The sequence below is a fragment of the Lissotriton helveticus genome, chromosome 8 (genome assembly GCF_964261635.1).
Source record: "Lissotriton helveticus chromosome 8, aLisHel1.1, whole genome shotgun sequence".
NCBI classification, from domain to species: domain Eukaryota; kingdom Metazoa; phylum Chordata; class Amphibia; order Caudata; family Salamandridae; genus Lissotriton; species Lissotriton helveticus.
The window spans coordinates 900,037,796-900,065,439 of record NC_136069.1 but is presented as its reverse complement, the minus strand read 5'-3'; the positions used below and the strand labels follow the sequence as shown (position 1 = coordinate 900,065,439).

Here is a 27,644-nt window from a genome sequence, read left to right as displayed (position 1 = left end):
TGTGGGCGTGGGGTGGTTGCTCTGTCGTCCTGGTTCGGGGCTCCATAGTCCTCTTTAGACCCTTAAGGTCTTCTGTGGTGTCGACCACAGATTAGTGTGATGTGTTGGGTGTTTGAGGTTTGGAACGGGGCTGAAGCTGGGTTACTAGGCCCTGTCCTGGGGAGGGGAGGGATGGGAGTTGCGGGGTATGTTTTGAGGGGGTTGCACAATTGCTGCGATGCGGGTCACATTTCTTGGCGAGCGCCACTGTTGGGATTGATGCTCTATGGGGACGTTACCTAATTTGAAATGTGTCACATGGAATGTCCGGGGTATTCGAACTATGGTTAAGCGCCACAAAGTACATGCCTACTTGGTGAGGCGGGGCGTTCAGATAGCGATGCTTCAAGAGACTCACTTGACACAGCAGGAATGTGGGGCGTTACAGAGGAGGTGGCGGGGTCAGGTGTTTGGCACGACTTACTCAGCATTTGCCAGAGGGGTGTTAATATGGATCAGAGCGGGCACGCCATTCCAAGTCACGAGTCAGAAGATTGATCCGGAGGGTCGTTATGTAGTGGTGGAAGGTAGGCTGTGTGGTAGGGAAGTGGTGCTGTGCAACATCTATGCCCCCAATGCTGATCAGGCACATTTCTTTGAGGGTTTGTCGCGCTCACTGGGGTATTATTTGGCGGGCCCTATATTGCTGGCGGGGGATTTTAACTCCATTTCAGATGTGCTGTTGGACAGGTCACACCCGCCTTTGGTAGACTCCCCAGTGCGCAGGCTTGCAACTCATAGGCGGGACTGGCAGGAGAGGTGGGGCTTAGTGGATGTATGGAGGGCGCAGCACCCCGAAACTCGGGACTACTCCTACTTCTCAGCACTGCATGATCTGCATGTTCGATTGGATTCGGTGCTGTGTTGTGAGTCTCTGGCGCAGGTGGTGATTCACTCTGAGTACTTGTCTAGAACCATCTCGGACCATAACCGACTGTTGATCTCTGTGCAATGGCAGTTGGCGAGGTCGGCGGTCCCTACGTGGAGACTTCGTCCGGAGACGCTGGATGACCCGGCGTTCTGTGACACGGTCCGACAGGGCATAGACGACTACTTCACGGTCAATGCTGGGTCGACAGCGACTAGAGCGAATGAATGGGATGCGATGAAAGTGGTGGTGAGGGGGGTGTGTATGGGACGGTTCCTGACTGTGCGAGGAACAGTGCTGAATGACCTCGCGAAGGCGGAGGACGTGCTGAGAGGGGTGGAATGGCAGCGACCCGAGAAGCCGGAGCTGCAAAACAGCTTGTTACGTGCTAAGGAGGCGGTGGCGACTGAGACAGAGAGATTGCGGTGCTATGATTATAAGTTGTATGCGGTGAAAGTGCATGAGGAGCGCGATAAAGTGGGCACGCTCCTTGCGAAGTTGGCTGATCCGAACCCTAGAGGTTGTCCGGTTATGAGTGTGCGACTGGAGGATGGGGAGGTGGTTTATTCGCAGTCAGCGGTCCTGGGGCGCTTTCAATCCTACTACACGGGTCTGTACACTAGCCACCTCGAGGTGGAAGCCACGGACATTGGCGGTTATTTAAATCAGATCCCTTTGCCGGTATTGGATGAGGAGGAGGCCCGGGACCTGGGGGGCCCCATCACCCTGGCCGAAATCAGAGGGGCGATTAGTCATATGGCGCGGAACAAAACCCCTGGGGTTGATGGGTTGCCGATCGAGTTTTATGCCAAATTTATGGAAGTACTGGCACCCAGACTGCAGGTTGTGTATGCGGAGGCGGCACAATTGGGGCGGTTGCCTGACTCTATGACGGAGGCGCTGGTTGTGCCCCTGCTGAAGCCGGGCAGGGATGCTTTAGATGTCTCTTCTTATCGTCCGTTGTCTATGCTGACTGTGGATTATAAGATTTTGAGCCGAATCCTAGCCACCCGGCTCCTACCACTGATGACCTCTTTGGTGCATAGGGATCAAGCGGGGTTTATCCCCTCTAGGAGCACCTCGATGAATATCCGTCGGCTGATTGGGGTCATTGATAGTGCTGCCTTGGCGGATCCAGGCCCGGTAGTGCTGACGGTTGATATTGAAAAGGCGTTTGATAGCTTGGAATGGGATTTTTTAGATGGCGTGCTGTTAAAGTTCGGGGTTGGGGAGGGGTTCCGGGGCTGGACGAGGGTGCTCTATTCCTCGGCTAAGGCGCGGGTGCGGCTGTGGACCTTGGTCTCCTCGGTTTATCCGGTCTGTAGGGGCACGAGGCAGGGCTGCTCGCTATCCCCTCTGCTCTTTGCTCTAGCAATGGAACCACTAGCGGCGCAGGCGAGAACGGGAGCTGTGTTCGACGGCATTGCGCAAGGACTTGACTCGCATTATATATCGTTGTATGCCGACGACTTGTTACTGTACCTGGCGGACGCTGGAAGGGCTCTAGAAGGCGCGGTGGACATGTTGGGCAGGTTCGGGAGGCTCTCAGGCCTCAGGGTGAACTGGACTAAGACTTGTGTGTTTCCGCTGCGGAAGACCACGCTCTGCCCGCAGCTCACGAGGCCGGTGGTATGGGAACCCTCTTGTTTTGTTTACTTGGGAGTGCGCATCTACCATGACGCGGCGAACCTCCTTGAGGGGAATGTGGGGCGCTGTATTAGGGCGCTGAAAGGCAGTATGGACTTCTGGGCATCACTTCCACTGTCTGTACTGGGCCGTGTGGCGCTGTTGAAAATGGTGGCACTCCCGAGGCTCCTCTACTATTTTAGAACGCTGCTGGTGTGGATCCCGCAGAGTATCTTTAGGGAACTGAAGACGTTGGTGACTGGCTTTCTCTGGGGCCACGGTCGCAGACGGGTGGCATTGTCCACCCTGCTGAGACCCAAGTGTGAGGGGGGGATGGCAGTCCCCGACTACGAGTTGTATTATCTGGCAGCGCAGCTCCAGGTCCTGACGCAGAACGTGGCCAGAGAATTCAGGGGGCCTGAAGAAGGTCGGGGGGTCGGCATTCAGAGGCATGTCTTGTCGTCTATCGTGATGCAACAGAGGCTGGCCAGTAGGGACCTCACGATGGAGGAATGGACATTCAGATTGTGTTGGAACAGGAACCTGAAGAGGGCTGGGAAGCGCCGGCCGTACGCCCCGGAGATTCCGTTGGGAATGCTCACTGCCTTACCGCACGGGGGTGATTGGTCCAGATTATTAGAGTGGGAGGACCTGGGCTTGCAGATGGTAGGAGACCTCTATGTGGACGGGACGCTGGCCCCGTTCCAGACCTTACAGGAGCAATTTGGCCTGCCGAGTGGTACCTTCTTGCTGCATGCGGCGGTTGTCGCGGCTCTGCAGAAGCATTGGGGGGGCGGATTGGCTGAACCGGAGGTGACGGCGGTGTGCCAATATGTGGTGATGGCGGCGGGCACCGTCAAGGCGGTGACCTGCCTCCATAATAGGATGTTAAATGAAGGTCTGGCCCCGTTAGTTGAGTTGAAGTCGCGCTGGGAGACCAGTGTCGGTAGACAAATCCCGGACGCCGTATGGGGTCAGGTGCTATACAGGACCTGGAAAGGAACGAGGAATGCGAGATTCCAACAAGTGCATTATTTTGTGATCCATAGGGCATATTTGACCCCGGAGAGGTTACGTCGACACTTCCAGGTGCTTGATGCCATGTGCCCGCGATGTTTGGAACCTGAGGTGGATCTTGACCACATGCTGTGGGGTTGCCCGAAATTGGGGGACTACTGGTCCGAGGTGGGGGACCTCTTGAATGCTGTCACGGATCGGGAGGTGGACTTTGACATGGCCGCATGCCTGCTTCTCTGGTTCCCGCATACCAAAAAGACCAAGGTTACGAGCAAATTCATTGGGTTGGGACTGATACTGGCACAGCGTGAGATCACTTGGCATTGGAAGTCTAAAGAGGGGCCGTCTGTACGGAGGTGGAGGAATGAATTGGTGAAGTGGTCGAGCTGTGAGAGTGTGTTACGAATGCGCCAGGTGACTAGAACTGGTAATGAGAAGAGCTTGGACCTGGCGCGGTCCTGGGAGCTGGTGGTGCAGGCATTAAGGGACTACCTAACTGAAGGCGAAGAAACTGATCAGTTATAGGCAGGGATTCCATGCGACTACTTGCTAGTCAACACTTCCTGATAGTTATCACCCTGGAGCAGGAGGGGGATGGTGGAACCCGCATTAGCAGCAGTTGGGGGGAGGGTACTGGGAAGGGATCGTAGGAGGGGGTGGTTTGCCGGCTAGCGGCAACCTCCCGGAACCGGATGGCCCAGGAAGGTAGTCGTGATGATTTAGTGACATGACATTGGAGTGGCCTTGGATTGGATGGAGAGGGTGGGTTGGTTGTTTTGGGATAAAAGCAGAAACGAAGTACTACACTTGACCTGTGTCCCGAATAGGGCATGCACCGAGGTACCTCCAGTGACCTGACTCATTGAAGCGCCGCCCAGCCTCCGGGATGTGGGTTAATCGGCTGTGTATTGCATTGATATCGCACTGTATGCTGGGTGCCGTTGGTGTATGGGTTGACTTGTTGGATGTGTCTATTCCTGATTCTGCAATAAAAATATATTTAAAAAAAAAAAGGTTAATGTTAGCACCACTTCGGCCAAAGAAGGGATATAAAAAGCTGGCTCGGCAGCAGGCGCGCGCCTCGCAGCAGGGGGAGGGGACAGAGGAGGGGGTCTGCGCGATTATCTCGCAGGAGGGAACAGCTGGCGTGGCGATAATTGCTGCCATATGCCAGCTGCTCGCTCCCGCATGGAAATCGCCAAATGTGGGTGCGTTGCAATAGAAAGCAAAGCAACGTGTGCACGTTTTTGGGGAGAAAAGCTCATCGACGACATGAGGTCGTCTCCTATGCAGCGCATGCGCGCTGCGTAGGCGAGACCTAAAATGGAAACACAAGAAAAATAAGGCCTTGCAGCAACTGGCTTACTCGAATAGTACAGTTTTGTTGTGCTTTGATATATATCTCTTAACACTGGAAGTTGAGATACAAAGGGCCCCATTAAGAGTTCCCCGTAAATCCGTGTGGAGAAATTTGGACCGGAATTATATTTCCTTTTGGGTTAAGTTTGATCATAAATTAAACTTCCCAGAATGGGGAATAGCCTTCTTTAACTGGAATTACAGGGTCGTTTTACAGGTTTCCCTGATTCTGGGGGAGTTTAATGCTCCCGTTTACCACCTGCTCTGAGCAGTTTGTAAATGAGAGCAGAGAGTCACAGAGGATTGCGGTCGGAAGAGTGGCGAGAGGCGGGCAAGCTCATGGGCTGCTGTGGAGAGCCTTACATGCTTCCGCTGGCAGCTTACATTGGAATGCACTTGCAATAGGGTGTGGCTGGGTCACCTGCACAAACCTAGTTAGTATTCCCACAGTAACTGCACGTTTGTCCAATTCCATGGTGCTTCAAGAGAGAGTGCGTTCTCACAGTGGCTGAGAAAACCCAGTCCTCGCAATATACAGAAAGTCCTGAGCAACCAACTCAAATAACAATTATAAGTAATAAATGGGTACAAATCACCTTGTTTTCAAGTTGATTTCTTCCTTCAATCCACATTCTTTAGGAGTACCCTGTAGCCAACACGTGTTTCATCAGTTAGATGTGTGAACATCACTGACTTTATCAGGGCTCATCCAATGTATCATCACAAGAAATTCTAGGAGGTAGTACCTCAGTATCCAAATCTTGCCTCTTGTATGACCACTTTTGTATGACCACTATTCTCAGGCTGATATACATTCACGCTGGGATGGATAGTTCGAGGAGTACTCTCCTTCATACAGGTGAATGTATATCAGCCTGAGAACAGTGGTCATACAAGAAGTAAGATTTGGATTCTGAGGTACTACCTCCTAGAAGATTTGATCCAATGTATTACTTATAATTGTTATTTGAGTTGGTTGCTCTGGACTTTCTGTATGTAGTTTACATTGGAAGTGAGGTGGGAACCAGCCAGTGCCTCTGCTGACTGTCTGCCTCCGGGAAGTATTGTACCCAGTGTCCATACACCTTGTAGTCCTGGGTGCAGAAACACAAAGTCACATGGAGTTAGCAACAGAGGTGTTCCCCTCAGGGATACTGCTCTGGTCAACTTGGAATAAGGGTCAAGTGTCTTTGCTTTGTGAAGTTTGCCACATTTTTGCAAGAGTGCTTATGACACTGTTTGATGAATAAAGCAACTTTAACCTGCACCAGGAGCCCATTTTTTGAGGGGCCTACAGCATTCTAAATTTTGAGTTGATGGTATCCTCTGCAAATGCGGGCCATAGAGAAGAAGACTGACATTGGGAATGGGAAGAGAATAGTTCTGGAATGTAAGGGGATCCTGCCGGATCCAGGTTCCAGGGTCCGTTGGACCTAGGGAAACTTTCTGAATTTGTCCTGGTGTCATTTTTCCGACACCAAGACATAATTCAGTAATGCCCACACTTTGTCTGCATTCTGTTAGGAGTATCAACCTGCAGGCAGCGAGGGGGCTTTTTTATTTTCACTTTCAGCAGGGCCCAAAACAAAGGCCTGATCAGGGCCGGACTGGGAACCAAAACCGGCCCTGGCAAAGTGCTCGGTCGGCCCCCCCGCCCCCCGGGCGGGAGGGGGGCGAGCGCTTTGCCAGGGCCGCATTTCAGCCGATGTTGTTACAGGGCCGATTTTGCAGCTATGCTGCAAAAACGGCTCTGCTACAAAAACGGCCCCCAGGGCCCAAAACCGGCCCCCACCCTTGCGGCCGACCGGGGGATTGCCCGGTGCCCTCAACGGCCTGTCCGGGCCTGATTTAATGGGCCATCAGCCCCTTCTTTTGTTCAAGTATCACCCTGGCTGGGAGATATCTTGAGCCGATTACCTAGAGGTCAATGCAATGAAAAGCAACAAAGGCTTCTCACTTCACAAGTACTTTGGAGAGGCTGTGACTGAGAGGCAGGATTTTTACTTTGTTCAACCTCCTTATGTAAGAGATGTTGCATGCACTGTAAGAATTCAATATTTATATGTGTGCATGAGTAATTACACAAATAATTATTTAAATAGCACCTACTATTTTTATTTAAGTATTTTACAGCGCTACTCATCCAGGTTTAGAGTATTTGTTAGAGCACCTTACATCACACATAAAGGTGCAACAAATCACACAAGTGTGTCAATCAGTACAGGAAATGTTACCAAAGACAATGAGGGTTATAAGGGATAGGAATCATATATCGCCCATACTTGTTGACATTTTATGTTAAGAATGAAGGATAACACATACTGCAGTATTTGTGGATGTCTGTATTAACAAAATGTTATTACTTCTCAAAGAAACCCTTCTTTGCAATCATAGAATTACAATAGATAGGGAAAAACATAAGGATCTATTCCCATGACTTACAGTTTGCATGCTACTCCTTGATGCTACTAGATACAGCACTGTGCTATATTAGAAGGATTGAAACTTATGAAATGAAAGAAACAAAACAATTTCAGTTTCAAATTAAAATGCAAATGTGTGATCTGCATGTTACGTATGTGCTTTACAGCTTGCAACTTGCTTCTATGTTTCTTTTCTAGCCAAATAGGTCACTGGATAAAACAAGAACTCTCCCAGAATTGCCTTAACTACTAGAGTTATATCACTGCGATTGATAATCCTCCCAAAATTGCTGGGCACACAAAGATCTCTGCAGAAGGTCTTAACCATGTTAAATTGCAACATGCCTCTTTGTGACCAATGAACTAAGCTAGAACAAATTTACTGTCACAAATGTTCTTGATGCCAATTTCTTTGCAGATGTTTTTAAAATACATGCATAAGTTAACTGGCAGACTCTGCTTTTCACACTCCATCCCCGTTCCTTTTCCACACTTTGACCACCAGTTCATGGTTGCCCAGAGTAACGTTTTCTAAATTCCAGTACTGGGAGAGAATAAGACCAAAATTGATAAGGTGTTATGAAATAGTTTCCCCCATGGAGAAATAGAAGATCGCAACCTCCACATGTGAAAATGTAAAAATGTACATCTAGGCGGGTGCAAATGGATACACATGGGTACTCTGGGGAACCTGCAACAGTCATAGCGGACTCCATTGCTGAAAAATCTGAAATGTACTCGAAATGTAGGAAAACCCATACACAGGTCAATCATTCACATATTTAAAGTCACTTTTGCGAATTGAGGTCCACTGTAGGAAGCTAGTTATTATTGGCAACTGTAGATGTACTATCTATTGGAATCCATGCTTCATTTAGGCTATACGTTTGCATATTTCTCATCCATTAATTGCTGTGTTGGCAAGAGGCCATGTCATACTTTTTAACCTGCAAACAATGTATTACTTTTTTTGCATTGGACCAGTAAATGTTGCCTAATTTCTATTTCAGAGCACTATATTGGACATATAATTGGATTTGGAGGCCAGTGTCTCCAATGTCTTTGACCATTCCATCAATTTGGTAGCGGCTGAATCAGAGACAGTGCCTGGGTTTCAGTGAAAGGTAGCGTTGTATCTATTGTTTTCCTGGGCAATTTGGAACACCAAACTCATCGGTCTTTCTGCCTAAGTAAGGCACCTTCAGGTCAGCTTTAATGGGAATTTGAACAGTGGAATCTGAGGACTTCCACTAAATACAACAGCACAAGGCTTTAAGCTATGAACACTGGCACAAGTCCAGCTCTGTAAACATTCCACTACCCTTATCTACAGCATTTGCATCTCTGTTTTAGGGGTGAGAGACCCTAAGACTAAGTAACCATGACAGGAAGGTGGCAGAAGCGTCCCGAGTCTCTGTCTTGCTACATTACACGAGCAAAGTAGTTTATTCAAGCAAAGGAAGGGGCTGCACAAATGTTGCTCTCGCTCCTCTGGTTTCAACAGTAGAAGAAAAATTCTATGTCACGGTGGAATAAAATAGCCTGCACGGCCCTACGGACATCTGTCAATCATTGACAGTGGGAGTTAGGGGAGGAAGGGAAAGTTTCAGCAAACTGTTGAAATGATTTGCACCCTTAGTCTCCTGCAAAGGCTTGTTTTCACTTGGACACGCTGCCCTCATAATGGAGAATGCTATTATCGCCTTACAACCTGCCACAGGCTATGTCTGTTATTGAAGGCCTTTTGCCTTTCAACCTCAGCTGTGGGCAACACAATGGTGTGGGCCTTTAGGGGCGTGTGTAGTACACTGCTGCTTGCATTAAGGATACTCTAGATTTAGAAGCTTTTATCCCTATTTCGGTTTCAGTTATCTTCCTGCCTTTTCCTATAGTTGATGTCCTTTGGTCCTGTTATCTGCTCCTCACTCTGGTTACTTTGTAGCCCACGTTGGTTGCCTCTTTTGCTTCTGGTTTCACTGAGCTTGTCCTGATCTATTTTGTCTGCAGCTTTACCCTGCTTTGCTTGTTGTATGCATGTGCTCGTCCTGCCTTATTTTTTCTCAAGTATTTTCTTGATGGCGTGCTCTTGTATGTATTCTCAAGGTTTAAGATTCCAGTTCTTAGGCTTCATTCAGTATTTAGCTTTGCCCTTGTCTTTCTAGTCCCATGCATGCATTCCATTGTCTTCTGCCTTGCTGACTTAGAGTAGTTTTCTCTCTGGTGCTCAGCTTTTACTCCTCTTGGGCACTTAGTGTTTGGTTAAATGTACTATTTTGTTCTCACCTGTCTTTCTGTATTTCTTCTGTACAGGGGTTGGCTCCTGGATTAAGGGAGGCACATCCTTTTGTCTTGTGTTACATGTAGTCTTAAGTGCCTCAGGTGTGACAGCTAGACCCATAGGGCTTCTCTCTTGTATGTACATACAATATTTGTTTATGTTCTGTGATCCAGATACAGAATCACTTCTGTAAGAACAATCTGCAACAGCATTGAGGTTCTCCATCACCGTGGGACGTTCTGAGCTCTAAATGAGCATAACTCTAATGACAAACCGATGTGTTGTCAAGTTACTGTATTCTTCCTCTGCACATATTAGGGTTGTCTTGCCTTCTCTGTCCTCTTTCTGTTTCTGTCTCTTAACCCATTGTGCCTACTCTTTTGTGGTGTAGGTCAGTCTGAGCTTCTCTCTCTCTCAGTGCACTAACTCGCTGCTCACATAGTCTGATATTTCTTGAACTCAAGGGATTCTCCACATGAGTGCCATAACAGGTTTCTATTTAGAAACAGGTGTGTTGGAACATATCTGGAAAATCGGGACTAAAACCATTTATGAAAAAAAGGAATTGGTGAAAAACCACCAACCTGTTGTGAAAATGATAGATTTCCTCCATATTGCCGAACAACACATCCTTCTTGTTTTGGAGCGTGGGTGAAATGAGATGCATTATTAAGGGGTTGTCCATCTCAGCAGCATAGCCCTGTGGAAAATCAGACATTTAAACGGTCACAACTCAATATCGCTTTTAGAGGCAGGCCTGCTAGAAGCTGATAAACTTGAGCAGTCATGCAAAACGAATTTCTGCCAGATCATGCATTTCTCTTTATTATGGCTTAGGATCCAACAAAAGTTAAGTAACACACCTAAACGGGCAAGAAATGTCACTTACAAAATATTCAGTTTTTAGAGTAAGTCAATCATGTAAATTTTACGGCACGCCTAGATTACGGTTTCAGAATATTCCATTTCAATTACATTTAAATATATTTGTTTCAAGAGCTTACTTTGAACACAGACAAATAAAAGCGCTGTCAAAATTAAAATTGTAACAGAATTTGGAATGTTCTACATAAAGTATAGCTTATATGCAATAAAATGATTTTTATAAGAGGAGTACCAATATTTTGCACATGTTTAATCATCTGATGAGCTGTACTTAGAATATATTTGCTGGCGTTGGGCTATATTCAAACAAATGTTATTTATCAAGAATATTGTTCAGATTTGATAATGTTAATGTTAATGTTAAGCTGCATTTATAAAGCGCACTGACACCGGAGGTTTCCTGGCCCTGAGGTTGAAATTGGGGCAGGAGGAAGAGCTAATGAGAGTTTGAGAAGAGCCAGGTCTTTAAGCCCTTTCTGAAGCTCAGCAAGGAATCAGAGGTTTTAACGTATAGGGGGAAGGAGTTCCACAGCTTGGGTGCCAGGAAGCTGAATCTCCGGCCACCCAATTTTTTTAACTTGATCACTGGGGAGGTGAGAAGATGAAGGTGGGCCGAGCGGAGGTTACGGGTCGGACAGTGTGGGTTAATGAGGGATTTCAGGAAGGCCGGGCATTTGGTATGCTGTGCTTTGTAGATTAGGCATCCAATTTTGAAGGCAGCCCTTTGCTCAATGGGCAGCCAGTGCAGCTTGGCCAGGAGAGGTCTAGCAGATTGCCATTTGGGGACTTTACAGATAAGTCTTGCTGCCTGGTTCTGCACCATCTGGAGGCGGTGGAGCAGGGACCTAGAAAGGCCCCAGTAAAGGGAGTTAGAGAAGTCGAGACGGGAGAGAACGAGGGAGATGACAATTTGCACCAAGGCCTCGTGAGAGAGCAGGTGAGTAATTTTCCGAATTTTGCGAAGCTGGAACATACTAGCAGAGATAATGGCTCCGACGTGGGTTTTCAAGGAGAGGTCTTTATCAATGGTGACGCCCAGACTTTTTACTGAACTCGAGGGAGTGGGGGCAATGCCCAGTTCAGCTGGCCAGAATTGGGGTCCCCAGTGAGTAGAACTAGAGCAAGGCAGGAGGAGTTCCGTTTTTTCCGGATTCAGTTTAAGCTGATTAGATATCATCCATTGTTGGATGTGCAGCATTACAGCCTGGAAATTGGATGTCGCATCCGGGATGTCTAAGGGAAAGATGATCTGCATATCATCTGCATAGTTGAGGACAGTGCAGTTCCAGTTGCTAAGTGACTGAATTAGTGGGCGAAGATACAGATTAAAAAGTAGAGGTGAGAGGGAGGATCCCTGAGGGACTCCGCAGGTGGTGGGTACCTGGGTTGCAGCGAAGGGGCCTAGGTGGACTGTCTGCACTCTGCCCGAAAGGAAGGACTTAATCCAATCCTGTGCAGGGCCCTGAATGCCTGCTTGTCCGACACGGTGGAGGAGGATGTCATGGTCCACCGTGTCGAACGCGGCCGAGAGGTCCAAAAGGATTAGTGCCTGGGAGGACCCTCTATCGGCATTCTCCCGAAGAGTATCAAAGACTTTGAGAATGACTGCCTCGGTAGAGTGGGCTGGCCTGAACCCTGCCTGGTTAGGTTCCAAAAAGCCGGAGCTCTCAATGAACGCGGACAGACAGGTTGTAACATGGGCCTCCAGTAGTTTGGAAGAATAGGGTAAAAGAGAGATAGGCCTATAATTGGCTGGGTTGGCAGGGTCAGCTCCAGCTTTTTTTAGGAGAGGTACCAATATGGCCTGTTTGAACGCAGAGGGAACCGTGCCAGTGCTTAAGGAAATACTTTTGCTTAATTACAATGGCAAACTAACATAAGCATTATGAAATTGCAATACTTTTGGCTATGTTCATAAAAGAAAAAAAGTTTTCGATGTACGACTATGATTCTGGAAGGTAGTTATCATTGTTCGGAATGATGTGCATGTAAGAGAGGGACCAAAAGCATGTGTGTTGTTAACAGTTACATTAAGGCAAATGATCCTTCATTTTTTATGCAGCTTGTTGACTCAGTATCACCTCTGAACCCTGCCATGTGCAAAGCTATCTCTATCCCAAGCACATTTCGCGACTGCCCTCTCCCACTGCGACATTAGAGCTGTGAACCTTAGCACCTCCCTGTACAAATCCCCATTGGCAGCAACTGCATCCAAGACTTAGTCCCTGTCCGGCATCAAGGTACTCAATGCTGAGCACTGTGATTAGTATTATGTGATTTTCCAGCATCCATCTGCACAGGAAGTGACATCACTGGATTTCCCATCATCCATCCGCACAGGCAATTACATCACTGGATTTCCCATCATCTATCAGCACAGGAAGTGGCATCACTGTTTTCCCACCAAAACTGTCTGTAAAAAGAAGAAGCCAAGTAAGAGGACTCATTTCCATCATCCATATGCACAGAAAGTGGCATCTCTGGATTTCCCATCAGCCATCGGCATAGGAAGTGCCATCACTCCCCTCCCTGGACCTACTTAATAGCTGTTGGCAGCGTATGTGCACCAAAGGCAGGCCCATCTGCACTTTGACCCCCTCCAGGGACAGGACCCATGGTCCTCCTCCCTCTAGCCACGACCATGCTGGAAACCTCGTGCCCTCAACCGCAGCCAGTGCTCCACATGCTGCTACCTCACCTCACTGCACCACCAAGGGAGTGTTTTCCTGCACTTACTGCAAGTTTTTATGGACTAACCAAACACCCAATACTCCACACACACACTCACACACAAACAGCACCCAACACCCTACTCTCTCTCACTCATATTGTTCCACAACTACTTCCACAACATTCTACACTCGCATGCCTACTCCTCAACAAACAACAACTCACAGAAAATACCAGAGAGTGCTGGAACCTGCTGCAAGACAATTCCCCAGACCTACTTTTCCTCACAGAAACCTGGCTGAACCCTTCCATCGGCACCTGACATCGCCACATCCACCCCCGGCTAAAATATCGCCAGGCAAGACAGACTTTCCAAGCCCAGAGGCAAAACAGCCATCATTAACAAGAACACCATCAGCTGCACCGCTTCCATGGACATGCCATCCTCCATCATGCAACACCTGTTATTCAAACTCCACGCCACAGCCAACTTCACACTATGCAGCATTCATCTACAGACCACCGGGACAAGGCACCAACTTCACCAACTCATTCACTAACTTTGTCGCATCACTTGTTCTAGAGGCTAGCAATTACATTCTACTCTGAGACCTGAAACTCCATGTGGAAGACCCCAGCGATCCAAATCAAAAGCATTCATCAAAGACCTTGTAAGCCTAAACCTCACCCAATGAGTGAATGGACCTTCCCATGTCACCGGATGCCTCCTGGACCCTATTTTTAGCGCCTTAGACAACATCAGAGTCAACAAGCCCATACCAGTATCCTGGACACATCACACCCTCATCTAGGTCAGCATTCCTGTCCCAGTCTATTGCACACGCACAACCGCCAGACCAGCCTGCCGAAACCGAAATAGCATCACAATCAAGGACTGGAATCTACTCTCAACACCCACAGAACAGAACAGAACAACAGCCACCCAAAGCCATCAAGAATTTTTAACAACTTGATCACCTCCTGCACTGACTACCTTGCCCCTCTCAAACACAGCAATATAAAAATGTATAGGCCCAAAGGCAGTTGGTACACAGAGGAACTCAGACTGATGATAAACCACTGCAAACAACTATAGCACAAATGGAAAATGAGCCAAGACAATACAGAATTCCGCCATGATTCACTACCACCAAATGATCTGGACCACCAATCGTGCTGCTCTTTTGGACTGCATCAATCCCAGCATCAACAGAAGCAAGGAAATCTTTGCCATTGTGAAGTATTTTACCTCACCAGCGGCCACCTACAACTTGATCACCCATCCGCAGGTCCTCTGAAACAATCTCTTAGTTCAACAATATCACTGCCATTTACAGCAACTTCAACCATTAACCAGACCAGACAGACCACGCCAAACACCTCCTGATCTGATCCTACAAACCAATGCTAACCAAATGGGCAGCCAACACCCCCAGAAGAAACCACTGCCATCATTAAGTCCATCCACTTAGGTCCACCACTACAACTCCAGAGAAATGCAAGCCATCAGCGCCATGCTCACTCACATTCCGTTTGCCTCCACCTCTTCTGCTACCTTTCCAAATGCTTGGAAACATGCAACTGTCCTCCCATTGCTGACGAAACACTCTGAAGACCCTCCAATGATCAACTATAGGCCGATCTCCCTGCTACCGTTCCCAGCCAAGGTCTTGGAGAAAATCATCAACAGATGCCACATCAAATACCTCAATGACCACAAACTTCTTAACACCACTCAGTCTGGTTTCAGACCCAACCTCTGCACGGAAACTGCCCTTATCGCTGTCACAGTTGACAACTGCCTGATTCTGGACAGAGGAGACATGCCAGCCCTTATCCTCCTCGACTTCTCTGCAGCATTTGATATTGTCGCCCACCTCATCCTCATCCAATGCCTACACAACATCGGAATCCAAGGACACGCAGTTTGATGCATCTGCTCCTTCATGATTGAAGGACCAAGTCAGTCAGTCTGTCAATGTACACCCTGGATGCCTGCTACCTCATCTGCAGGGGTTCGGCGAGGATTCTTCCTGAGCCATATCCTCTTCAACGCATACATGATCCCTCTATCCAGCATCATCCACTTGCACGATAGCAATATCCTCTCCTACGCTGACCACATGAAACTCATTCTCTCACTTAGGGCTAAGACGCTCAGAACCCGGATCAAGTTCAATGCCTGCATGACTGAAATCTCCCACTAGATGAAGACCAACTGTCGAAAGCTGAACACCAAAATTGTGATCTTCGGGAAGAGCACTTTAAATTATGGGACTCCACCAGGTGGCCAATAGAGATAGGACCAACACCCACCCCCATCGCCCATGCCAAGAACCTGGGATTCGTCATTAGCAGCAAACTCAAAATGACCACCCAAGTCAATGCCGTCATTGACCCATGCTTCCATACCCTGAATATGCTGAGGAAGATTTTCAAGTGGCTCCCAGTCAGGACCCGGAAAAATGTCATGCACGCCTTGTTCACAAGCAAGCTGGACTACCTGAAAACCTATGCCAGTATCAGCAACAAACTCACCAAAAGGCTGCAGACAATTCATAACTTGGCAGCCCAAATCACTTTCAATATTCCACGACGCACTCACACCACACCTGAAGGGGCTCCATTGGCTCAATCCAAACTCCTCACCATCACTTTCAACGCACTGCTAACAGTGGCCAAGCATATCTCAACAATTGCATCTGCTTTTACAACCCTTCCAGGCACCTCTACTCATCTGGACTTCTATTTGCACACATACCACGCATACAGAAAATCTGATCCAGCAGTCGAGTCTTTTTGAACATTGCTACTAAAGCATGGAACAACATGCCAATACACATAACAGCCGCCTCCTCACTTTTTGAATTCCTCAAGCAGCTGAAGACTTAGCTTTTTGAGCAGTCCCATTAGGCTATAGGTGTGGCTAGGCTCACACCTACTCCGTGCCACAATGCCTTCTTAGGTGATAGTGCGCTCTACAAATCTGCATGATATAACATAGCAGCTCTTTGCAGAGGCAGGGATTGAAAACCTGACCATTTGACCATGTGAATACCTGGCACCAGAAGCACCTGGAATAAGCCTCTAGGGGAGAGAAATGCTACTCATAGAACTGATTGCCAAGTTCCCCTTTTAAAGACCTTTCCTTTCAGGTGCCATAATCTTGCTCCTGCTGGTCACCTCCTCTTCCCAGAATGACTCTCAATTGCCTGCAACTGCAGATTTTCTATAGATATTTTGACCCTCTTGCTCACAAGGATCAGACAGCAACTCATCTTGAGTCAAGAACTAGATGCAGAGATGGCCTGTTGAGTACTTTTTTCGATTGCCTGAGCAAAGGGCACTTCTCTCAGTAGCCCTGGTGCCACCCTCGTCAGAGACAGATGTTGATCGAATTACTTATGGTACTGTTGGGTAAACCATCCTACATGGACTCCTTTTCATCTTCGATTTCAAATATGTCTTGTCTTGCGAGGCCCACTGTGGGTTCAGCAACTAAGTTAAGGTTCTACCTGGGCACTCTCCCTTTCCATATTGTCTAGCAGCTACATAGTTGTATAGGTATTTCACCTCTCTGTCTAATCTCGCTCCCAAAGAAAGACACTGCCAGAAAGCCTGGTACGAGCTCTCTCTTCTAAAGCAGGTGAAACTGTTTCTTCCAGCAAGCTACTTCACTGCTGTTTAAGCAATTATACTTTTACATCTGAATGGCAGTAACGCCCAGCTCCAAGGCCTCCTACATTCCCCACTGGAACTCTTTAAGGGCCTCCTACATGCCACATAATGTCTCATCCACGGTCTGAAGAAATATGATCACATCATCCCCATCCTGATGGAACTTCACTGTCTCTCCTTGCCAGGCTGCACCATCTTCAAATCCAGCGGCATCATTTACAAAGGCATCATAACTTTCACCCTTGGTTATCTTGCTGACAAGCACATCATCTCTGATGATTTCATGCACACTTGCAGACAGAAGACCATGAGACTGCAGACTAAACTGGGTATAAAATAAAAAACAATGCAGCAAGTATTTTCCATCAATGTACCCAGGATCTGGGACAACATCCCCGTATTCATGAGGACTACCCCCAGCGCTTCAACAATTTATAAGTGTTGAAGACTCCCGTCTGTCTTTAAAGAAAGCTGCATCACAATGCATGAAAAGTCCACAACCCAGCTATCTCTCCTATTATTCGTTGACTCTATGCTCGTCTTTGACCACGTACAGTTTTCCGCAGCCTTTTTTCTAGGTCTGCACCACAGAAATACCATATATATGCATACATACCACCTCATACAAAAGGACCCGTTTTAGATCGCAAACAAGAACTCTACTCACCAAAAAATCAGGAGCAGATGGTGTTATACCGTATGTATTAATGACAGTAATATTCCTATTACATATTAGAACATTGAAATGTTGGGAGCGCCATTGAAAACTATGGAGGGCTCCGGGCTTATAATGGCTGGTACAAGCCTGGAGCTCCAACATTCCAATGTTTCTTTGTTCACTGCTCTGGCTGTGAACAAAGGCTTCAGGGAGCCTGAGGGGATTCCAATCCCCTCACGCACTCATAAGGCTTTGTTTTTTTTGTTAGAACATTCTGCCCTCTAGTGGCAGAATGCTCTACTAGCCTTATAGCCCTTGGTAGTCGGGCTATACCGCTATTAAAGTCCCTCTCCCTTGTTAAATGCCCTCACCTTCGGCTCGGGGCCTTTAACGCTGGAGAGGGCCTTTAATAGTCGGTATAGCCCTCTACGGCGGGCTATAAGGCTATAGTATGTCCTGCACAATAAGAAAGCAATGCCCTCCGAATAATCAACTGTACATGTAGGTCTAAATACATGACCCCTTCTTATCAGCATAGCCTCTCCTCTTGAGTACACATTATAGAAATGGCAGAATCAAGTGTACCCTAAGTGCTAGAAAAGGTCCTTTCTGTTCCTGAAACCAGGTGGACTTCATGAAATAAAACAATACTGGTAGTGTGTCTGTTGAGACCTGCCTAACCTACCTGTGGTTATTAAGCCCCCTGATGTCCCAGGAAATCATGCATATTTCAGGGTGGTGTCAACTTTTGTGGTTATCTCCTCTTTTTATCTTTTATAAGACAGTTATCCGCCTCTCTGGTGCATTTTTCACCCATCAGCTAGTGCTGGAATATCAGCCTTTGATATGATCTGAAAATAATTTTCTATTGCTCCATTTCCCATGTAACATGAACCCGACCCATACCACACAAGTCGCACACTGAATATCTCAACTTCCATTGAATATACCCACCACGTGTACTAAGTGCTTAATTTGATAAAACAAAAAAGTGCTTGGGCCCTTGTCAGGAGGCCGCTGCAGCCCGTACCACCCATTGCCCCTGCAAGCACTGCCAATAACAGTTCAAGCACAACTACCGATCATCAAATGTCTAAAAGTCCAACCATTTAGACTATGCCCAAGATTGGAAAGAGATCCATCCCAGCACTGTTGTATGCAGATGATGCTGTCTTAATGGCCCGCACCCCCATGGCTTTACAAAAAATGTTGACATCTTTTAACCAGTTTATGCTTAACCTTGATCTAAAAATAAATTGTAGTAAGACTTTTTCCATGAACTGTGGCACGCGCACCAAAAAACAAATGAAAACAATGTATATAAATAATGCTCCCTTAGAGAGAACATCTACCTTCCCCTATCTTGGAATTTTGTTCCATTAAACTGGTACTTGGTCAAGTGCGGTGAAGGTATGAACACTCTTGTTCTCTAAGACAATTATGGCTTTAAAGAGTTTTATACGTAAACTGGGAATGAAACCAATCAGGGAGATTTTAACCGTGTATAATGCAACGTGCGTATCTGTGGCATTGTATGGAGCTGGCCTCTGGGGTTACTCTAACATAAAGGCACTGCAAATAATTGAAAATAAATTTTTAAGGAACATTCTATCACTGCCGGAGAGTACAGCGACTTCCATATGTCATGAGGAGTTGGGGTTGCCTTATATTACGGACATAATTAGAGTACAACCCATCTTACTATGGCACAGAGTATGGACTGTGAATGAATGTGTACTAAATCGTGCCATAATACAGGACGTTCTAAAACTGGGGAGAGCAAATGTTGTCGAATGGCTAAATTACATTAAAATGTTTCTTAACGAAATAGACCGTTCACAATATTATGATGGCCCGCCTTCTATGGCATACATCCCCAGAAAAGAACTGAAAAAACTTTGCATTGAATTCCTCAGAGATAAAAGACAGCTTGAAGAATCAAATAAAAACACTGTCACCTCCCACCATCTAACCTTAATAAGTGACAGATTACAGCCATACTTAACTCTACATATGCCTAATTTTGACAGATTATTTTTAACACGTTTCAGAGTAAACATTGTTTTTAGATTTTTTACCTTCCCTGAAATGAATTCATGGTCCAAGGAACTGCCTCTATGCCCCTGTGATGAAATATCTATACAATCCAATATGCATGTTCTATTCTTTTGTAAATTCTATATATTGCCTCGTAGAAAATTGATTGTCCCCATTTTAAAGGAAATTCATTTGTACAGGTGCCGCCCCGCGTATTTAGAACTGCAAAAAATGGACAATGTTTTTACTGTGGCATCACTAGCTGAGTATTTTAAACAGGTTTTTAAACTTAGGAAGACAATTTGTTTAAACGAACTGTAATAGTGTAAATACTATGTATTGTACTAATATCTTCCCTCAATTGCTGCATCACTGAGAACTGTAGATGATATGTGAATTTCTGTTGCTTTTATGGTTATACCTCTTTTAACCGAATAAAGTACTTTTTGACTTTGACTTTGACTATTCCAGGCCACCCAGAGCTATAAGAATGGCATGAGCAGCAAGTATTGTTCTTTTTATAATGAATATGAAAATATGTTTGTTCTGCTCATCTCAACATTGGACAGATAGCTCCACCATGTGGTGGACTGTCACTAGAGCAGGTGCTGACAATTTAGGGCTGGTGCTGAACACCAGAAACCACCGGCTCAAATGAAGCACTGCATGTTCTATAACCAATCTGTTTATGAAAATCAAGATGATGAATATGCATCAACTCTGTATGTCAATATTCACTGCGTATCTTAACATAATTAGAGATGCTGTTCTACCACAAGACCAAGAAGCACAGTTTAGTGAGCTGGCAACCGTGTATTATAAATTGGACCAAGCAATCTCCACAAGTAATCCAGAAAGTGAACGAATGCATCCCACTATAATTTCAGAGGTTGTGGTTTGTATCTTGCTATTTGGCCACAAACTCCTGATGTCATATCTTAGCACTAGAGAGGGCAATCCCTCTTAATCACAAGCACCCCAGGTCAGCTGAATCTCCTAATATTGTTATTGCAAGGATCTGAGTATTCACTTTCACCAAAAAAACAATCCTTCGAGTCGCTGCAGGGGACTACCTCATCCAAAACCAAAATGGTGTCATGCAACATCAGGGATAGTAAGGACTATATAATGCAGTGTCAATTCAATTTCATAACTGAAATAGAGAGTGACCATCTGAAAGTACAGAACCTAACAGACAATAATTCTGTTCAGCAAAGGTATGCGGGCCAACAGTCATCCAAGAAACTTGGAAATGCACTTTGGTGCTAAGAAAGTTTAGCTAGGGGATAAAGAAGAGGGGTTGGTTGAAAAGACTGATTTCTTCATGTGATGCAATAAACTATTGAATACCATCACTATGCTGTATTTTTCTTTTGAATATTTTTGTTTATTGAGAGCTTTCATTGCCACTGTTGAGTTTATTTTTAGAGTAAAATGTATTCATACAATCTGCACTAGATTGGCGCATTTATTTTTAATAAAATCTTTTAAATGTGTAGTGTGGATTTCTTGTGTGTGTCCTTCTATGGGGAAAAGAGTTTCAGAATTCACTAATACGGGAGGAGCTTGGCGGGCATCCGAGATGGCCGCGTGAGCACAGCGCTCCCCGGACCCCCGCCACTCCCGGCATAATATCCTGAACTAATCCTGATTTTTCACGAGGATTTGTGTAGAGGACGTTGGGCTGATCTACCTGGACCTTTCGGAATTTTATTTCGACACCGGGTGCCGGAGTTACGGTGATTCGAACTTTTGGGCTCCGCCCTTGAGGTGCACCCGGGACTGGGTGAGGCTCAGTGGCCGTCTTGGAGTTGAACAACAACGGCAGGGGGATTGGACTTGAGGGTCCCCCTCTTAAGTTTCGGTTTCGATTCTGCCTCAGACTGGGACATCGGCAAGAGAGTCTGGCCAGGGCTGGGTCCGGGGCACGAGACGGCTGTCGGGCCTTTGGCTGGCCTATTCTCCTATTTGGCTGGCTCTATCCTAGTGGTATCCTTGTTGCGGCCCTTTGGTCCAGAGGCCTCACTTTCTGGTGCCCGGTCCGTTGAACCTGGTGAATCTCCTTGTGACGCAGTCTCCAAAATGGCAGGCAGAGGGGACCGGGAGACATGGAAGACGAAGACGCCTCTGCGCGGGGGTCCGGTCCAATCTAACGTTATGGACCGTTATACCCACTCGAAGGGGTCCCCCGGAGCTGCCCTGCCCGGTCCCAGCGCGTCTGACCACATCGTGGACACGTCAACGGAGCCTTCCCTGCAGGACATCATGGGCGCCATTTCTGGCATGAGGGAGACGATAGGCCAACAATATGAAACCTTGGCCCACAAAATTGACACCGTGGCCATTGACGTGAACTTAATTCGAGCCGATCTATCAAAAACCAATGAGAAGGTGAAATCATTGGACCTCAAGTCATCCAGCCTCACGGCAGACGTCTCGGAGATACAGACGGAGATTGGCAATCTCCGTAGGGTGAACGATTTCATGACCCGGCGCTTGGAAGACTTTGAGAACAGGGCACGTCGCTGTAATGTTCGCGTGGTTGGTGTTCCGGAGAATCCAGAACCCCACTCGGTTGATCTCCTAGTTGAGGACCTGATCCAAAACCACCTCTCTCCATCTGGACTGAGTAAATTTTTCACAGTGGAGCGTGCACATCGTGTTCCGGGGGGCCAGGGTAAGCCAGGTGCCCCGCCGAGGCCTATTGTTGCAAAACTTTTCCACTATAGGGATCGGGACGCTATCCTGCAAGCATCACGTGTGAAGGGCCCGGTGGCCTTTGAGAATGCCACAGTGAACTTTTATCCGGACTTTTCCCAACAGGTCCAGAAGCAGCGAATGGGATTTCGTGGTGCCAAGAAGCGTCTTAGGGACATGGGGCTGCGCTACGCTATGCTTTTTCCAACTAGGCTGCGGGTTGAGTACAATGACCGAACTTTTTTCTTTGATCGGCCGGATGCTGTGAATGACTGGCTGGACTCTCTGCCTGACCGACCTCCTGAGACTGAGTCCGCTGCCCACCCGGGCGGTGCTGAAGGTGGTGTGGAGAGCTGAACATTTCGTCTACGCCTGGGGCCTTGTTTTGAGTAACTCTTTCCAGGATTGTATGCCTACGTTCCTCTACTGTTTATGTGATTTGTTGTGTGTTTTTCCTCGTTATCGGTCTTGCTCGGGGTGGCGGGTGGGACGGAGCCTTTCCTCCTCCGGGGTCTTTGTGTAGAATGGGGGTTCTTGGGCGACAGGCACCCTGCAGGTTGGGGTGGCTTTTTAGCTTTTTGCAGGGGTGCAGGGTGGGGGGTGTTCTCTTGTTTGTTGGGGGGTGGGCGGTTGGGAAGTTCGTTGTTTGTGTGTTTTGTTCTCAAGGCGACTCTATCCTGTATTTGATGATGTTTCTTGTGTCATGCTCATTGGTGAGGGGTTTTGGCGTTGCTGGATGGGATGGGGGGTAGCGGGTTGAGATTTGTTTCGTGGAACGTTAACGGTCTGGGGGATCGTATCAAACGGAGTGTGGTGTTGAAATGTATACGACGTTTATCTCCAGATATTGTTTCCCTGCAGGAGACTCATTTGGTGGGCAATATTTGTCATGCGATGAATAGGTGGGGCTATCGCCTCGCAGCACATTCGGGGTTTACCTCGGGTTCTAGGGGTGTGGGTATCCTTGTTCGGGCTTCCCTCCCCCTAGCTATTGATGATGTGATTCTGGATGATCGGGGGCGATATGCTGTCCTTGTGGGTCGCTATGAGGGTCGTACCCTCTCCTTATTTACTGTTTACGTGCCCCCGGCCTGCAGACTTCTACCTTTTCCGATTTGGGCCGTGTGTTGTTGGACCTCCCTGATAGTACTCTCTTTATGGCAGGTGATTTTAATTCTGTGTTCTCCAGTCTACACGATCGCCACCCCCCTAGAGATACTCCTGCGGCCTAACAGTGGTTGGGTGGGTTTTTGGACACATTTGGCTTGGTGGATTGCTGGAGACTTATGCATCCTACTCAGCTTCAATACACTTTCCACTCTGGGGCCCATGGGAGTCTGTCTAGACTGGATTATTTCCTGATGCCTGCGGCTCAGTCGCCAGCGGTTCGTGAGATTGTACACCTCCCCAGGGGCATTTCTGACCACTCTCCGCTCTGGCTCCGTTTTGAGATTGGAGTGGAGGCAGTGGGTCGGATGGCTCCTATCAACCCATGGTACCTTACCTCCCCCGAGACCCGCAGCCTTTTGATTAAGTCTTTGGACGCATATTTTCTGGATAACGAGGGGTCGGTCTCCTCCGCGGTGTCCCTGTGGGAGGCCTTTAAGACGGTGATTCGTGGGCAGGCCCTCTCCCTTATTGTTGAAGCTAAGAAGGCGAGGAATCGGGAGGTGGTGGACCTTGAGGGAGGGATTTCTGCACTGGAGGCTGCTTTGGAATCGGGTGTCACGTCTGCGAAACTCCACGCCCTGGGTCTGAAACAATTTGCCTATAAGTCTATGGTCACGGATGCTGCCAAACTGATGTTCCGGGAGCAACAGGGTCGTTTGTATGATGTGGGGGACAAAGCGGGTAATTTACTGGCATGGTTGGATAAGAAGGAGAGAGCGAATCGTGTGGTGCCCGTGATTCAGTCATCGAGTGGTGTGAGTGTGACGGACCCGATTGGAATAGTTGAATGTTTTGCTGAGTATTTTCGTGTGGTTTATACCCCTGTGTCTGTGAGGGATGTGGCTGACTCTCGCCTTCTGTTGCGCGATATAGCTCTGCCCAGTGTTTCCGATTTAGATCGTATAGCGTTGGAGTCCCCCTTTACTATTGATGAGATAGCTACTGCCATCCGATCACTCCGATCGGGCAAAGCATTGGGCCCGAACGGGTTGCCAATTGAACTGTACAAGCTACGCCCCGACAGAATGGCGCCCTATCTTCGTGCCATGTTTCTGGAGTCCCGGGAACGGGGTATTCTCCCATATGATCAGCGTCTGGCCACAATAGTTGTCATCCCCAAGGATGGTAAACCACGGGACCTTTGTTCATCTTATAGACCCATATCCCTGCTGAATGTTGAGCCCAAGGTATTGGCTAAGCTCCTGGCGACCCGCCTCCTGACGGTCATTAATGACTTGGTCCATCCAGATCAATCCGGATTTATCCCGCATCGCAACACGGCTCTTAACCTACGTCGTCTCCACGGTGCGATTGCGAGGGCGGGGCTTCTGACGGAGCCGGCCATTTTGGCATCGTTGGATGCCTCGATGGCTTTTGACACTGTGGAATGGCCTTATCTTTGGGCGGCTCTTGAGAAATTTGGTTTCGGGCCTGAGTTTATCGGTTGGGTGAAGTTATTATATGCTGAACCCTTAGCACAAGTTGTGGTAAACGGTAGAGTTTCGGCCCCTTTCAACCTTGGCAGGGGAACCCGTCAGGGTTGCCCCTTGTCTCCGTTGCTTTTTGCACTTGCCCTGGAACCGTTAGCTGCATGGCTTCGATGGGAACCTTCGCTTAAAGGGATCCGTTGGTCACCGGACTTTGAGGACCGCGTCTCACTTTACGCGGATGACATTCTCTTATATCTCACCTCCCCGCGTAAATCTCTAACTGTTTTATTTGATGTTCTTACTTCATTTGGTGCCAACTCAGGCCTCGTTATTAATTGGGCCAAGTCCTGCGTGTATGTTCTTTCGGGTGTTTTGCCCCCCTTGCCGAGCAGACTTCCTATCCAGGTGGTCCAGTCTGGCTTCAAGTATTTAGGGATCTTCATTACGTTGGACTCCTCACTCCGATTTGAGCGTAATCTCCTCCCCCCGTTGCTTAGATTGCGACTGGACGTGGCCCGTTGGCGTAAGCTCCCTTTGTCTCCTCTGGGCAGGGCGGCTCTGTTTAAAATTATGTCCTTGCCGCGGTTCCTTTATGCACTCCAGAATTCCTATGACGACATCCCCAAGACCTATTTCCGGGAGATCGAGAGTCTTCAAAGGCAATTGATCTGGGACGGGCGTCCAAGTATTGCCCTTGCGAAACTCACCGTCCCTTGGTATGACGGGGGCATGGCGCTCCCCGACATCAAGAGATATTATTGGGCGTCCCAGTTGTCTGCCATTAATCACGTGATGTTTTCACCGGGTCGTAATCCTGCCTTTGAGATGGATAGACTCCAGCTGCCGGGTGGGGACTTTAATAGAGCGCTTTATTCTAGATCGGCCGGGCGCCATCTTGTGGGCCCGTCCAGGATTGCAGTCACTGTGTGGCGAGCCGCGAATGTGAGTTTGGGATGGGAGGATCGAATGAGAGAAGTGTGGCTCAGGGGTTAGAGGCGGCAGACCCGGAAGCTGAGATCGGTCCTGGACCAAGGTTCAATTCCCCGCCTCGGCGGGTCTTGGGCTAAAAATTCCACGGACTCGATAATTCTCGCCCCGGTGCCTCCTCGACTCACGGGTTCACACTCTGCGACTCTGGGCAATAGCTTGCTTAATCTCCACAACGGCCCCTCGCGGCGGGATGCCTGACTTTCACCTTGTGGACACCCTGCCGGGGTTTCTCACAGGGGAATACCAGGACGGGTTCCCTAAGCAAGCGCCAGGATGCCCTTTGGGTGACAGGTTTGCGCTATATAAGTACACCTACATTTACATTTACATTTACATGACACTGGCGACACCGCTTTATGCCTCTGAACGTTTGGGGTGTCTCTGGTCTACTAAGGGCTTCGACCGCTGGGATATGATTGGGATATGTAAGGTGGGTGATGTCTGTTCGAAAGGTAGTGTGAAGTCATTCCAGGCCCTTCAGGCGGAATACGGTTTGAATGGTAGGGAATTTTTTCGCTATCTGCAGGTCCGACACGCCCTCGCCTCAGTCCTGACTCCTGATGAGACCCTGCCCGAGTCTTCCCCCCTCGAAGATCGTGTCCTTGATGGCCACCTGCCTGATAGCACCATTTCTCTGATTTACAAGAAACTGATCAATAATCGGGCAGACTTATTGGTCCGACTTCGGGAGGTTTGGGTCGGCGATGGGTTGGAATTGGACGACGAGGATTGGCAATCGGCACTCTCTTCTCCGAAAGAGGTAGCCATCCCTGCCCGTCTCCGTTTGGTTCAACTTAAAATCCTTCATCGAGTATATGTCACTGGTCCGCGTCTGGTGACAATGGGCTTTTCCCCGGATGGGTTATGTAAGCGTGGTTGTGGGTCGAGTGCTACTTTTTTACATATTCTTTGGGAGTGCCCAGTGGTGGCGGCCTACTGGACTGATGTGCTTGCGGTGATGACTGCTGTGACTGGTGTTGCCCTGCGGCCGGAGACACGACGGTGTCTGTTGAATGTGTGGGAACCCACCGACTACTCTGTAGCCCAGACCAGATGGGCTACCTTGGGATACATGATTGCAAAACGGGACATTGCGCAACTCTGGGGCGCGTCCAGACCCCCTGAGGTCTCGAAATGGGAGGATAACATGGACTGGTCCATGTTTCGTGAGAAGACCGTATATGTGGCCAGGGGCAGACCCAGGGCGTGGACGAAGATTTGGGGCCAGTGGAATGAATATCGTGGGGATATCTGTACCCCTCCCATGGTTGGCACTACTGATGTTACCCTATCTCCCTAGGCTGGCGTTCCCGAAACCTTTTCATACTGTTCTGTGATTTTCCGGTTCTCCCCGCTGCTCCCCCCCCCCCCGACATTGTCAGAGTCCCATGGTTTGTGTTATGTTCTCCTGATTGTTGACCATCCCCTCCGTTATTTGGGCTGACCTTGATTACTGTGCATTCGCCTTTTTTTAGTGTTCGTTGTTTTTATGTATGAAACAGAAAATTAATATGCTCTGTACTATGTTTGGAGTAATGCTTGATACCTGATTTGTGCCTGACCACGGGAATGATTTTCTGCCTCTTTCATTGTGCCTTACTATTAGCGGCCAGCCCGTGAGGTTGTAGGCCCATTCTTGTATTTTCCTTTGCTTGCTCGAATAAAGGTTTTTGAACAAAAAAAAAAAAAAAAAAAAAAAAAAAAATTCACTAATACAAAAAATAGTCCTGTAGTCTCAGAGAACTGATCACTGCCCCATATGCACTATACTCAAGTAATGGTATGTTATAATTATATATGCGGCACATATATCCAAAAG

General features: G+C 47.9%; 1 protein-coding gene across 12 annotated transcripts in view; it reads right to left on the bottom strand.

Annotated features, from left to right (window-relative positions):
- Positions 1 to 27,644, bottom strand: part of MCF2L (MCF.2 cell line derived transforming sequence like) — a 1,263,355-nt gene that overhangs the window by 113,993 nt on the left and 1,121,718 nt on the right. For all 12 annotated transcript variants that reach the window (XM_078657683.1, XM_078657685.1, XM_078657688.1 and 9 more), the window contains one exon: positions 10,195 to 10,310. In XM_078657683.1, the coding sequence (XP_078513809.1) occupies positions 10,195 to 10,310 (116 nt within the window). The remainder of the gene's footprint in view (positions 1 to 10,194; positions 10,311 to 27,644) is intronic.